Genomic DNA, 16,107 nt, shown 5'->3' with positions numbered 1-16,107 from the left:
TGGCGTTTTGTTTTGCAGAATTATCCAAAAGCAACTTTTCTTACCTTCTGGTACATGCTGATCTGTATTTAGGATCTGCATGAATCCTGAAAAATTGCGCGCTTCAGCCTGTGTAGTCAATAAGCTTCTTCTTTTTCTCTATCTCCTTGTTATGGGACATTCATTCTCTGCTGTTGCCATTTCTAATATAAAGTAGTTCAAAGTTCTTACTTATATCTGCCAGTAAACTCGCTATGAAAGAGCTAAAACATACCGGTGTAGTGAGTTTAAATTATTCACCCAAGGAACTTTAGGTATTAGTTCCGGTCGGACGGTTTTTCACGGGACACATTTCCGGTGTTGTTGTTTCCGGATGAGGAGATGCTGCTCCGTTATTGATTGAAGTAAGGTCTGAATGTCATCTTTTGACACTTCTTCCCATCCCGTCCTTGCACGCTACACCAATAGAACAAGGATGACGGGGAGAAGACGCTGCCGAAGGTGAGCTACGTAAATAAGACCGCCCACAAAACGGCTTGAGGATGATTTGTAAAACATAATCTATGCATCATTTTGACCAAAGAACCACCATTACATGTTATGTAGACCGCACGGACGTCTTTTACATTTAGAAAAATAAAATAAAATATGACTCCTTTAATGCGCCCTATAATCCGGTGCGCCTTATATATGAAAAACGATTTAAAAAATAGGCCAGTACGCCTTATGATCCGGTGCGCCCTATGGTCTGGATAATACAGTACTTGTTCCAGTGCAGGGTTGATTTTGTTGATTAATAATTTTCGTCATAGTTATCATCAGGGGCGTCACTAGCTTTTAAGGACAGGGGGGGCTTTGCCCCCAGGAGATGCACAGGATGCGAGCGAATGTTACGCACGAGCACAAAACTTCACAAACGGCTAACAAAGACTTAGAAATTATACATTGTTATTATTATTTTTTTTTTTAAATGCACGGGACGAAATGAAATGCTCCCCGGAACGATGGCTTTTAACCATATATTTTCTTTTTCTTTTTATGTATTTATTCATTTTACATTTTATATTAAATGTCTTGGTTTTTCCTCCCTCTGAAAATCCTATTAAATGTTTAACAAGCCATCCTATAATAATAAAACAGCTATTAATGTAACAATACAATAAAACACATATTTAATGATGTTTTTTTTCATTATTTTAACAATAGGCTTATGTATATTACTTTATATATATTCTACAAGAAACACAAAACTTAAAAAATAAATGATTTACAATTGCACACACAAGGTTTTGTGCAGCTTCACTCATTGTAAAGGAAGATAATGCGCTTCGTACACCTGCAGGACCGCAAGCAAGGTCGCAGAGAAAATGCGGGCTGGAATTTGAGTGATGTGGGCATTTTCTATATGAACAAGTGGAATGGATTGGATACCGACGCACGAAAGGGGCTCTCTACCTTACGCTACGAAGTGAGGGGAAACTGAGTGAATAATGACAGGTTATATGATTATTTATTTAAACTCATATTTGGGCCACTTTATAATGAATATGTCGGCATTTATTTGTAAAAAAACACCAAAAAACACCAAACTATTATTTAGAATATTTTAGGGGGGCTTGAGCCCCCCTAAAATAGGCCTAACAACGCCAATGGTTATCATCAACAAATTTTCCCCTGACGAAAATAAGAGGATAACAAATCCAAACAAAATACATGTTGCCTAACTAAATTAACATTCGCCTTTTTTTTTTTTTTAGAAAAGGTTGTCTTATTCAAACATGAGAAGGGTCTTTCTGTGTGGAGTTTGCATGTTCTCCCCGTGACTGCATGAGTTCTTTCCTGGTACTACGACTTCCTCAAACCTCCAAAGTCCTGGGGACAGGCTGATTGGCAACACTAAATTGGCCCCGAATGTGTGAGTGTGAATGTGGTCTGTCCACTGGTGTTGGCCCTACTGTGAGGTGGCAACTTGTCCAGGGGTTACCCGAGTTCAGCCGGGAGAGGCTCCAGACCCTCCTCTCGGGACAAGCAGTAGAACATTGATGGATGTTATTCCAAATGAAACTGAAAAGTGGAAAAGTAAACCACTGAATCAACCATTCAAGCCTATATTCAGAGTTCCACATAACAAAATCACATAAAAGCAACCCAAAACCAGTGAAGTTGGCACGCTGTGTAAATGGTAAATAAAAACAGAATACAATGTTTTGCAAATCCTTTTCAACCTATATTCAATTGAATAGACTGCAAAGACAAGATATTTAATGTTCGAACTGAGAAACTACTTTTTGTGTGTGCAAATAATCATTAACTTAATGGCTGCAACACATTGCAAAAAATGTTGGCACAGGGGCATTTTTACCACTGTGTTACATGGCCTTTCCTTTTAACAACACTCAGTAAATGTTTCTGAACCGAGGAGACACATTTTTGAAGCTTTTCAGGTGGAATTCTTTTTTGTACCGCTTAAGTTGTTCAACAGTCCGGGGGTCTCCCTTCTGGTATTTTAGGCTTCATAATGCATTACTCATTTTCAATGGGAGACAGGTCTGGACTACAGGCAGGCCAGTCTAGTACCCGCACTCTTTTACTATCAATCCACGCTGTTGTAACACGTGGCTTGGCATTGTCTTGCTGAAATAAGCAGGGGCGTCCATGATAACGTTGCTTGGATGGCAACATATGTTGCTCCAAAACCTGTATGTACCTTTCAGCATTAATGGTGCCTTCACAGATGTGTAAGTTACCCATGTCTTGGGCACTAATACACCCCCATACCATCACAGATGCTGACTTCACCTTTTTTGTTAGTTTTTAAGCCAAAATGCGTCCGTTCTCCCTTTTCTGTCTACACACTGTGTCTGCTTGTGAGTACTCTGTGATTGTGCGCTGCCGAACATGCTCGTCTGCTCGTAAACCAGCAATGGAACGGCGTGACGACGACGGGGCTAGGGGTGGATGGCGAACCGGTACTTTTCAGAGGTGGTATAGTACCGAATATGATTCATTAGTATCGCGGTACTATACTAATACCGGTATAGAAGTTGTCTAGTGTGTTTACTGTCTTGTTTAATGACAACATTATTATTTGATGGATGTATCATAAGATTTTCTGTTAATATAAAGCAAATAATATTTTTTTTGGGTGGTCCCCTGTTAAATACTGGTATCGGGACAACCCTTTAACCAGATCTGCACTAGATCTTAGTAGTGATGACAACTTCATGGGGAGAGAAGGTTAACCACCATGGAAAAGGCAAGCTCCTCCTACTACTCTGACACACATCCAGCAGGTATTTCCAGTCGGAATTAATTCCCACCGCGTCAGCACGGACCTTTTACCTCCACATCCTGGAGGGGGCCTCCAGTACGCCTCGTTAGCTGAACTTTGTGCAAACCCTGCAACGCTGTCAAGCACTTCAGCGCCGCCTCCGAGTCGCCCACAAATCACCTCCAGCGCCTCCTGCCACTCGCACGCTTGAATTCAGCCCCTGACAAATTCTCAACACATCCACCGTGGCCCCAAACCGGAGCAGGAGAGCTGACGACGCACTTCCTGTGGGGAAGCGACAGAGGGCACTGCTGCGTTTTCCCAAGGTGGATCCCCCCCCCCCATGCTCAAAAGGTGTGGACGTGCCACAGAGGCGCACAGCGGCTGGATGTGGAGCTCTGCTTGTGTCACAAACAAAAATAAATACATTGTATTTCTTGCACCAGGTATACTTTTTTGTATTTATTTGCCAGAATAACATATGCGAAGAAAAATACAAATATACATAAAAACCTTTGTGTTATTTTTTTATTTTTTTTAATCATAAAATGGAAATAGAAGTAGAAAAAAAAAGATAGTACACTCTATTGCCAAAAGTATTTGTCCACCTGCCTTGACTCACATATGAACTTGAAGTGCCATCCCATTCCTAACCCATAGGGTTCAATATGATGTCGGTCCACTATTTGCAGCTATTACAGCGTCAACTCTTCTGGGAAGGCTGTCCACAAGGTTGCGGAGTGTGTTTCTAGGAATTTTCCGACCATTCCTCCAAAAGCGCGTTGGTGAGGTCACACACTGATGTTGGTGGAGAAGGCCTGGCTCTCAGTCTCCGTTCTAATTCATCCCAAAGGTGTTCTATCGGGTTCAGGTCAGGACTCTGTGCAGGCCAGTCAAGTTCACCCACACCAGACTCTGTCATCCATGTCTTTATGGACCTTGCTTTGTGCACTGGTGCACAGTCATGTTGGAAGGACTGTCCCCTCTCTGTCAGTTTGCGTGGCCTACCACTTGGTGGCTGAGTTGCTGTTGTTCCCAAACTCTTCCATTTTCTTATAATAAAGCCCACAGTTTGACTTTGGGATATTTAGGAGCGAGGACATTCCACGACTGGATTTGTTGCACAGGTGGCATCCTATAACAGTTCCACGCTGGAAATCACTGAGAGTGGCCCATTCTTTCACAAATGTTTGTAGAAACAGTCTCTATACACCTGTGGCCGGGCCAAGTGATTAGGACACCTGATTCTGATCATTAGGACGGGTGGCCAAATACTTTTGGCAATATAGTGTATATAGTATAAATTTCAGACTATAAGCCACTACCTTTTTCCCAACACTTTGAACCATGCGGCTTATAAAACGGTGCAGCTAATTTATGATTTTTTTTTCGCTGACGGCCATAACGCAAGTTTTTTTTATAAAACACATGCAAACACTGTGATGATCTGTCACTTCATTTCTGTTTGTGCTTCCTTGTTTTGTGTTTATTTCCCATCAGTGCTCTTATTTTGGTTCTATTTCCTGCTCTATATTTTCAATGGAACATTTAAAATGTTGGTGTTGTTTACTTGAGTCATGTCGCCATCATAGTGCAGTCTACACTTATCTTTTATGTTTGACTGCCATCTACTGGTCACACTGATCATTACACCGTGTACGGAATAAAATAGCTTCGAGGTGGGTAAGCTCAGCCAAACGTATTCCATACATTAGGAGCACTGAGTTATAAGGCGCTCTGTCGAGTTTTGAGGGGAAAAAAATGATTTTAAGTGCACCTTACAGGCCGGAAAATACGGTAATATTATTGTTATTTTTATTATCCATCCATTTTCTGTTATACTTATCCACATTACGGGACTGGGGGGCTCATGTACAACCTTTTTCACGGCAAAGTTAAGAGGTACCAAGAGTGAACTGAATGTGGAATAACAAGATAAATACACATAAAAACCTGTGTTAAAAAAATTAAATAAAATAATAATAAAATGGAAATAGAAGTAGAAAAAAAGAGATAGTATGTAGTGTAAATTTCAGACTATAAGCCACTACTTTTTTTCCTACACTTTGAGACATGCGGCTTATAAAACGGTGTGGCTAATTTATGAATTTTTCTTTGCTGACGGCCATAACGCAAATATTTTTTTATAAAACACTGTGACAATATGTCACTTCATTTCTGTTTGTGCTTCCTTGTTTTGTGTTTATTTCCCATCAGTGCTCTTATTTCAGTTCTATTCCTGCTTGTCCCCGTTGAGCGCCGTTTTCCCCTCACCTGCTGTTGATTAGGCAGCCTCACCACACCCGGTGGTAATAATCAACAGGTTTCCTTATTTGCCTTCCTCGCGTGCTCCTCAGTGCTCGAGGATTGACTTCATGTTTTGAGAACTGTTGTATGCACGGCTGCTTCCTTCTCTGTTTAAATACATTGAAATCATCTTACCTGCTGTTGGTTCTCCTGGTTCCTGCATCTTGGGGTCACCACAACAGCAGCCATGTGAGTACCTGACAAACACAATGAAATGTGTTATTGTTTGTGCTACGGCGCCATCTTTTGTACGAGTTTGCTCACGGCCGTTGCTGCTGGGTTGAACCTTTACAATGTTTCCTGCTGTTTAAAGCTTTAAGCCAGAAGTATAAGTGCCGCTCCGTCTTGCTATCGTCTATAGCTCTTCTACTCGTATGGAGTCTTCATGCATTACCCCAAGCAACGTTTGCAAGTTTTACAATACAACTAAAACTATTCTTACTTACTAAACCGTCCCATGTGGGATGTCTGTAGAAGTGCTTTCATGCATATTTGTACTGGCTATCGTGAAGTAATGAAGCTAGCGTCGTTAGCATTAGCTAATATGCTAACATGTTTGAGTTAGTGTCAGTAAATTCCACGAGGCATGTCCGTGGAGCTATTGAGTCGGTTCGGCTGATTGGAGAGCTGGTTTCCGCAGCTAGTGGGTCCATGACAAACACTTCTGTTTTGCTTGATCAGCCGTTTTACTGCCGTGTTACAGACATGGTTTGGAAACAATAAAAGTATGTAAATAAACATTTACATAAACATTCCCCTGTAAATAACTCATTTCACAACGTATATATCTGCAGCTTATAGTCTGGTGCGGCTAATATATGGAAAACAATTCTAAAATGTAGTGGGTGCGGCTTATAGTCTGGAAATGTTAAAAAAATATATTAAAAAAACAATAAAATAAATATGCAAGTTATTTTTTTTTTACAATCATACTTATTGCATTCTTCTACTATATTATAAAGACATTCAAAATATATTATTCTACGCCAAAATTCATCAATTTATTATTATTATGTAGCGTTTTTCGTCCGCCTCTAACTCCCAAAACGTTCATCCGATTGATCCCGTGCACACAAACGTTCCCAAATATCAAATAATATTACAAAATGTTACCGGTTTTACAGTAAATCTTAACTTTTATGTTTTTTTTGCCCTTTTTTTTTTCTTTTAACCAATCCTCCCACATTTTTTTAAAAACAAATTCCACCATTGCACCAGTAAAACGTTGGTATTAATTAAAAGAATAAAACTTGCCATTTTTTTTAACCCCAAAAAATTCCAAGTTTTTACAGTATTCATGATTTTCTTAAATATTGGACAACATTAATTGGTACTCATCACACCATTCTCACGTCTTTGTTTTCTGCCTGAGAATAACCTTGACTGCAAGTAGATATTCCACACTGTCAAAAAATATATCTGTTGTAGTTAAAAATATATATATATATATTTAGTCTGAAATGAGCAAAAAAAAAGCTATACTTTTGCTGAATCGCTCCCTTTAATACTCAAAGTTGGACATTATTTTGACCGGTAAGCAGTATACCTGAGAGGATAACTGACATGCCTTTTTAACACCACAATCCAATCCCGGAACGGACCAAAACAACACATTTTTCTGTAAAAAATGTTTACATCTCGAGTCATATAAATAAATAAATACATTTTATTAGAATATATATATATATATATATATATATATATATATATATATATATATATATATATATATATATATATATATATATATATATATATTAGAGATGCGCGGATAGGCAATTATTTCATCCGCAACCGCATCACAAAAGTCGTCAACCATCCGCATCCACCCGAACTAACATTTAATCAAAACCACACCCGCCCGCACCCGCCCGTTGTTCTATATCTAATATAGACGATGCAAGGCATTAGTGAGGTTATAAAGCTTTTGCCTGTTAAAGAAAGGAGACTGATCCAATGGAGCAGAGACATTCAATGCGTGCCACGCTGTCACGGCCCAGACGCACACCAGTGCACAATCATCTGGGAGCCGCGCTGAGCGCACCTCCAAGCGCGCTCGCGCCACTCAAACTGCTGCAGGCAGCTGCGTTCTATCTTGTTTTAACATCCTGTGGCACTCTTCTGGGATCACGGCGGACGAAACTGCTCATGCTCAGGGTGTTTGTGGAGATTCGGGGTTTTGCACAAATGTGATGCACCATGTTAGATGTCCCGGTTTTGTGACTGTCGTAGACATAAACAGCGTCGCAGCTCTTGCAAATCACGTAGCCAGCATTACTATCATCCTGATTTACAACCTCATAAAAACGAGTCCACGCTGAACTTTTCTGGCCTTTTTTTCCCCTGGTCTTCAGTATTCCCTTTTTTAGTTTGTCGCGTACCACGTTTGCTGCCGGCGTTGCCATCTCTTTTTTTCTTCTTCTTCTGTTGTGGCATATGCTGCAGGTGCCTGCTCGTTTTTCGTATGTGGGTAACAACATTTAACTATGTATATATATTTCCGAATTGGTTTAACCGCCACCAGCCTGAATCTATTTAAAATCTAATTTTTTTTTATTTCAACCGCCCGACCCGACCCGCGGATAAAATCTAATTTTTTTTTTATTTCAACCGCCCGACCCGCGGATAATCCGCGGACTCCGCGGTTGTGTCCGCAAACCGCGCATCTCTAATATATATATATATATATATATATATATATATATATATATATATATATATATATATATATATATATATATTTATACCCGACCTGGTTCAAATCCCAGACCGCCCGAAAGCATGGAGTGACCCACGAGGGTTAATTTAGTAAATTCATTCTGGGATGCATACTTCTTTGGCTAATTTTGCAGCAAGTCTCATAGTTTAATTCCAACTATTTCTCATTTCTAAATTCATAGTATGTTGCAGTTCAGTTTCCTATCCTCAACATTCAAATGTTTCCAACAATCACAGTATTTGTGCATTCAATCCATAATCACAGTAGTGTTGTCCCGATGCCAATATTTAGGTTCCGGTACCAAAATGTATTTTTCGATGATTATTGGTACTTTTCTAAATAAAGGGGACCACAAAAAATTGCCTTATTGGCTTTATTTTAACCAAAAATCTTAGGGTACATTAAACATATGTTTCTTATTGCAATTTCTTAAATAAAATAGTGAACATACAAGACAACTTGTCTTTTAGTAGTAAGTAAACAAACAAAGGCTGCTGACATATGCAGTAACATATTGTGTCATTTATCTGCCTATTATTTTGTCAACATTATTAAGGACAAGTGGTAGAAAATTGATTATTAATCTACTTCATTTATTGTTAATATCTGCTTACTTTCTCTTTTAACATGTTCTATCTACACTTCTGTTAAAATGTAATAATCACTTATTCTTCTGTTGTTTGATACTTTACATTCGTTTTGGATGATACCATGAATTTGTGGTTACAGGATCAGGGACGCATTTCCTGAGTTTCTAAACATAATATAATTAAAACAAAAACGAAAATAGATTTTGTGATGCTAAAGAATATCGATGTAATCCTAGTAGTGTCGACTATATACGCTCCTGTACTTGGTATCATTACAGTGGATGTCAGGTGTAGATCCACCCATGGCATGCATTTTTTATTTTTTCCAGACCTGTACTTTTTAGAGGCGGTATAGTACCGAATATGATTCATTAGTATTGCGGTACTATACCAATACCGGTATACCGTACAACCCTAATTCACAAACAAACTGTTTCCACCTTTCTTTATACATTCCACTCGCATTTAAACCATTCCTACTGGACATTCAAACATTTTATTACAATACTCGGAATTGCATATTCTAGTTATCGATATTATTGTTATTTTTATTATCCATCCATTTTCTATTATACTTATCCACATTAAGGCCTGTGGGGGGCTCATGTATTAAAAGCACAGAAAACCTGGCGTACACCCCAAAGTTAAGAGGTACCAAGAGTGAACTGAATGTGGAAATGTGCTAACTCCTACTTTATGGCTGTCGTACACTCATTTCTGTATGCTGTGGATACTTTTGTGACACACAGTGGTGATATTAAATGTGTGTGTGAACATGTCAAACAATTACTCCTTAGAGTGCACAGCCGAGACGTGTGAACAATTAACACAACACCATGTGTGCATTTACACAAATAGATCTAAAAAAACAACAACCTGGTGTTAACAGATGTCAGCCAGGTATATTAGATTCTGGTACAAGGCAGCTGAAAAGGCCAACATTAAAGCGTAATTTCGAGCTAATTTAATCGGAGCCATCGACTACACGTACATTGCTATGAAAGCAATGATGAATATGTATATGTCAACAGGAAACATTTTCATTACATTTACTTCCGCTCCGCACAGGCTAACCTCCTCCAACCTCTGAGGACAAAGCTACGAACAATGGGAGACCGGGCTTTCTGCTCCGCCGCTCCCAGTCTGTGGAACGCTCTCCCTGACCACCTGAGGGCACCACAGACTGTGGATGCTTTTAAAAAAGGCTTAAAAACCCTTCTTTTTAAAAAAAAAACATTTTTTTAGATGTATGTGTGCTTGTTCTGGCTATTAGGCTGTTCTAGTTTTTATTTGTAACTATTAATTTTTGTATCTTTTTATTTTTTTAATACACTGTAGCACTTTGAGGTTGTTTGCTCAATGTAAAGTGTTTTTTTAGAAATAAAATCTATTATTATTATTATTATAGTTAGTTCATAGTTTTCTTACTCTTCCGAGTCTCATTTGCAACTAGTACATAGTAAACTTGCAGTTGCAATTCCAAGACATTAGATGGCAGTACTGTGTGGGCTATGTAGCACAACAGAAAATAGAGAGCTCCGGACAGGCTAACCTCCTCCAACCTCCGAGGACAAAGCTACGAACAATGGGAGACCGGGCTTTCTGCTCCGCCGCTCCCAGTCTGTGGAACGCTCTCCCTGACCACCTGAGGGCACCACAGACTGTGGATGCTTTTAAAAAAGGCTTAAAAACACTTTTTTTTTTTTTTAAAAAAAGCCTTTTTTTTTTTTAGATACATGCATACTAGTTCTAGCTATTAGGCTGTTGTAGTTTTTATTTTTATTTATTTGCATGATCTTTTTATTTATTTATTTTTAATACACTGTAGCACTTTGAGGTTGTTTGCTCAATGTAAAGTGTTTTTTTTTTATTTTTATTTTTTCTACAAATATAATCTATTATTATTATTATTATTATTATTATTATCATTCAATCAACACACTGATGCTATGTGATGTGCAGATGTAATGAAGCTACTGGCTCAACGCATGAGTCTCACATTCTAAGTACCAGCATGGTTAGGAAGAGACTACAAGCTTGCATTGTGGCTTCTTATTGACTAATTGTCCTAATATTAAATCCCTGTGATGCACATTAAGCACATGTGCACCCCCGTCTTTACAGCATCATTACGAGTCAGTGGTCCAACTCAGTGACTTGCTGGTTAAACGACATCTTAAGACCTTTCAAACAAGCCCCTGATTGTCTCTGTGTGCAAAGTATACTCATGTTTGCAAACCTGTGCGTAAAGTGCGAGACACCGTTTTGATATTCGGGTCAAGGCGTGGCTCGGATGGTAGAGCGGTTGTAACGGCAACTTGAGGCTAGTGTTATATTTTGGTACGGGTACCTACATTATTTCGATACTTTTGTAAATAAAAGGAGACCACAAAAAATGTGCTTTATTGGCTTTATTTTAACAAAAAAATCTTAGTGTACATAAGTGTTGTAACAATACCAATATTTTAGTATCGGTACCGGTACTAAAATTATTTCGATACTTTTTGGTACTTTTCTAAATAAAGGGGACCACAAAAAAATTTCATTATTGGCTTTATTTGAAGAAAAAATCTTCGGGTACATTAAGTATATAATTATTATTGCAGTTAAGTCCTTAAATAAAATAGTGAACATACTAGACAACTTGTCTTTTAGTAGTAAGTAAACAAACAAAGGCTCCTAATTTAGTCTGCTGACATATGCAGTAACATATTCTGTCATTTATCATAATATTATTTTGTCAACATTATTAAGAACAAGTGGTAGAAAATGATTTATTAATCTACTTGTTCATTTACTGTTCATATCTGGTTATTTTCTCTTTTAACATGTTCTATCTACACTTCTGTTAAAATGTAATAATCACTTAGTCTTCTGTTGTTTGATACTTTACATTAGTTTTGGGTGTTACCACAAATTTGGGTATCAATCCGATACCAAGTAGTTACAGGATCATACATTGGTCATATTCAAAGTCCTCATGTGTCCGGGGACATATTTCCTGAGTTTATAAACATAATATACATTTAAAAAAAACGAAAGAAGATGTTGTGATGCCAAAAAATATCGATGTAATCATAGTAGTATCGACTAGATACGCTCCTGTACTTGGTATCATTACAGTGGATGTCAGGTGTAGATCCACCAATGGCGTTTGTTTACATTGTGATGCCGGTGAGCTACGGTGTGTAGTGAAGCATGTTTAGCTATTCCTCGTCCTGCAGGGATGATACTTGTAAGAAACGTACTTTATTTGTCGCCATGGAGATGAGGATTAGTGATTTAGAATTAGCTAAAACACTACAGACTAGGGCTGGACTTTAGCCGTTAGCTAGCTAGCCATGTCTTAAAGCACCTCTTCCTGAGGGCGTTTCAGTGTTATAACTTCACCTTTATCGTTAGTTTTTAAGCCAAAATGCGTTCGTTTTCCTGTTCTCTTGTCAGATCGGTACTTTTCAGAGGCGGTATAGTACCGAATACTTTTGACCACTCCTCTTGACAAATTGGTGCAGTTCAGCTAAATGTGTTGGTTTTCTGACATGGACTTGTTTCTTCAGCATTGTCCACACGTTTAAGTCAGGACTTTGGGAAGGCCATTCTAAAACCTTAATTCTAGCCTGATTTAGCCATTCCTTTACCACTTTTGACGTGTGTTTGGGGTCATTGTCCTGTTGGAACACCCAACTGTGCCCAAGACCCAACCTCCGGGCTGATGATTTTAGGTTGTCCTGAAGAATTTGGAGGTAATCCTCCTTTTTCATTGTCCCATTTACTCTCTGTAAAGCACCAGTTCCATTGGCAGCAAAACAGGCCCAGAGCATAATACTACCACCACCATGCTTGACGGTAGTTATGGTGTTCCTGGGATTAAAGGCCTCACCTTTTCTCCTCCAAACATATTGCTGGGTATTGTGGCAAAACAGCTCAATTTTTGTTTTTGTCAATAATTATCGAATTAATCGTCATTCTTATTTGTAACTATTCTTAATCCATTCAAAAATATATTTACCGTATTTTACGGACCATAGGACATCACATGGACAAAGATAAGACCTTCTGGAGGAAAGTTCTGTGGTCAGATGAAACATAAATGGAGCTGTTTGGCCACAATACCCAGCAATATGTTTGGAGGAGAAAAGGTGAGGCCTTTAATCCCAGGAACACCACTCCTACCGTCAAGCATGGTGGTGGTAGTATTATGCTCTGGGCCTGTTTTGTTGCCAATGGAACTGGTGCTTTACACAGAGTCCATGTCAGAAAACCAACAAATTTAGCTGAACTGCACTAATTTTGTCATTGTCCTGTTGGAACACCCAACTGCGCCCAAGACCCAACCTCCGGGCTGATAATTTTGGGTTGTCCTGAAGAATTTGGAGGTAATCCTCTTTTTTCATTGTCCCATTTACTCTCTGTAAAGCACCAGTTCCATTGGCAGCAAGACAGACCTAAAAACATAATACTACCACCACCATGCTTGACGGTAGGGATGGTGTTCCTGGTATTAAAGGCCTCACCTTTTCTCCTCCAAACATATTGCTGGGTATTGTGGCCAAATAGCTAAATGACCACAGAACTTTCCTCCAGAAGGTCTTATCTCTGTCCATGTGATGTCCTATGGTCCGTAAAATACTGTAAATATATTTTTGAATAGATTAAGAATAGTTCCAAATAAGAATGACGATTAATTCGATAATTTATTTTATTTTTCATAAATGACTACACTAAAATATGTCATGACTTGGTCCTGGGGTTTAGTTTTTCTAGAAGGCAACGGAAAGTTGGCTCAGGCGAGACGGCAATGAGAGTACATAATTTATTTTTTACACTAATAAAGGACAAAAAAAAGAGTACAAACGAAAAGCGCGCACAGTGGCGGAGAAACAACTTGGCTATGAAAACAAATACTTGCACAAAGGCAAAAACTATGAACAACAAAAAACACTAACTGTGGCAATAATAAACAAAACTTTCTTGGCATGGACAAAAAGGAGCAGCGTGAACGATGGACATGAAAAAAGAGTCAGAAATGTGCAGAGCATAAATTTGGGGGTGTCACCAGAAAGACAAACTGAAAACAATGAACTTAAATACTACAGACATGATAGACGAAAACAGGTGCGTGACTCAAAACGTGAAACAGGTGCGTGACGTGACAGGTGAAAACTAATGGGTTGCTATGGTGACAAACAAGAGTGCATAATGAGTCCAAACGTGGAACAGGTGAAACTAATGGGTAACCATGGAAACAAGACAAGGGAGAAACTAAAGAGTCAATAACTAAACAAAACATGACTAAAACACACCATGATTACACAGACATGACAAAATAGAAGAAAAGACACACCTTGTGGGTTTTTTGGAGGACTTAGATTTTAAAGGGCTGCCCATCTTTCTGTCCAGCAAACATCCACAAAGCCTCATCAACATGATTTCGGCTAAAGTGCTGCGATTAGAGCCAATGCGTTGATTGGGAACACAAAAAGGACCAACCAGGGTGACCATTAGGCTACAAAATCACCTCTTGGTTACAATTGGACACAAGATGGACTTTTCCAGGAGCAAAGCTCTTTCCTCCAGTCGGTCTCATCTGTAAAGATTTAACGTCAAGATGGCCATCACTTCAATATCAACAGGCCTGCCATAGTGTGTCTGGCTGGCAGGGAGGTAAACAGTTTGCTTTTTTTTTAGAGAGGTAATTACCAGATAATCAAGGATTTCTCCTGAATTACCGTACATACCCGCTATTCACGGAGGTTACGATCCAACACCCCCCGTGAATAGCAAATAAATGCAGCTAATTAGGACGCCCTAGTCAGTGTTTATTTTCGATGCTTGAATACAGCCTGGATTATGCAGCTGTGTCTCACTCATCCCCTTACAAACCCTCCTGCTATCTTGACAGTGAATTTTTTCCGATTTCGGGGTCAACATGTGCAAAAAAAAAAAAAAAAAAAGTGACTAGGGGTGGGTACTGAATGCAGTACTTTTATAGCACAACTGTCAAATTCCTGCCACATTTTTTTTATACAGCCCCCAAAATGCCTGGAAATAATGTGCATCAATAAAGTACAAACCCCAAAACCAGTGAAGTTGGCACGTTGTGTAAATGGTAAATAAAAACAAAATACAATAATTTGCAAATCCTTTTTAACTTATATTCAATTGAATAGACTGCAAAAACAAGATATTTAATGTTCCAACTGGAAAACTTTGTTGTTTTTTCCAAATATTAGCTCATTTGGAATTTGATGACTGCGACATGTTTCAAAAAAGCTGGCACAAGTGGCAAAAAAGGAATGGAATGCTCATCTACATCAACGGCGAGCGTGTAGAGAGGGTCCACACCTTCAGGTACCTTGGAGTCCACATCTCTAATGACTTCTCCTGGACAGTCAACAACACATCAATCATCAAGAAGGCTCAGTAGCGGCTACACTTCCTTAGAGTCCTCGGGAAGTTCAACCTGAAGCCTGACCTGCTGCTGACCTTCTACCGCTCGTCCATCGAGAGCCTGCTGACCTACTGTATTACGGTATGGTACGGCAGCTGCACTGCAGCAGACAGGGAGAGGCTGCAAAGAGTGGTCAAGACGGCTCAGAAGATCATCGGCCGCCCTCTCCCCTCTCTGACGGACATCTACACCTCCCGCTGCCTCAACAGAGCCAGTGCCATCATCAAGGACAGCACCCACCCTGGCTCTGACCTGTTCCACCTGCTGCCCTCTGGGAAGCGCTACAGGTGCATTAAAACCAAAACAAACAGGCTAAAGAACAGCTTCTTCCCCAGGGCCATAACCATCCTGAACGGACTGCCCCATTGTCCCTCATAACTGCCTTCTCTTCGGTGCAATAACCCATTCCACCACCACCCTGTTTTTTTTTGTTTTTTTTTCATGTATATATTCATTTCACACCATATTCATTGCACTTCTACATTTTTTATATTTTTTATATTTTTATATATTTGCACATTGTTTTTCTAGCATGCACACATCGCACTGTATGGAATGGCCTCAATCTCGTTACCTTGCGTAATGACAATAAAGCTGATTCTGATTCTGATTCTGATCAATTACTTATTTGGAACATCCCACAGGTGAACAGGCTAATTGGGAACAGGTGGGTGCCATGATTGGGTATAAAAGCAGCTTCCATGAAATGCTCAGTCATTCACAAACAAGAATGGGACGAGGGTCACCACTTTGTCAACAAATGCCTGAGCAAATTGTCCAACGGTTTAAG

General features: G+C 39.2%; 1 protein-coding gene across 2 annotated transcripts in view; it reads right to left on the bottom strand.

The window, feature by feature from the left end:
• The window catches only part of LOC133616985 (major histocompatibility complex class I-related gene protein-like), a 217,428-nt gene that overhangs the window by 12,877 nt on the left and 188,444 nt on the right, over window positions 1-16,107 (bottom strand). Inside the window, exon 1 of one of the 2 annotated variants that reach the window (XM_061976609.1) lies at window positions 5,693-5,750. The exons of the other annotated variant lie outside the window; for it this stretch is intronic. Within the exon in view, the coding sequence (XP_061832593.1) occupies window positions 5,693-5,720 (28 nt within the window). The 5' untranslated portion in view covers window positions 5,721-5,750. Of the gene's footprint in view, window positions 1-5,692; window positions 5,751-16,107 lie in introns of those variants that run through there. 2 annotated transcript variants of the gene reach the window in all.

This window comes from Nerophis lumbriciformis, linkage group LG16, assembly GCF_033978685.3.
Source record: "Nerophis lumbriciformis linkage group LG16, RoL_Nlum_v2.1, whole genome shotgun sequence".
In the NCBI taxonomy this organism is placed as follows: Eukaryota; Metazoa; Chordata; class Actinopteri; order Syngnathiformes; family Syngnathidae; genus Nerophis; species Nerophis lumbriciformis.
Note: the sequence above shows the minus strand (reverse complement) of the source record. Positions and strands in the feature narration are given on the sequence as shown.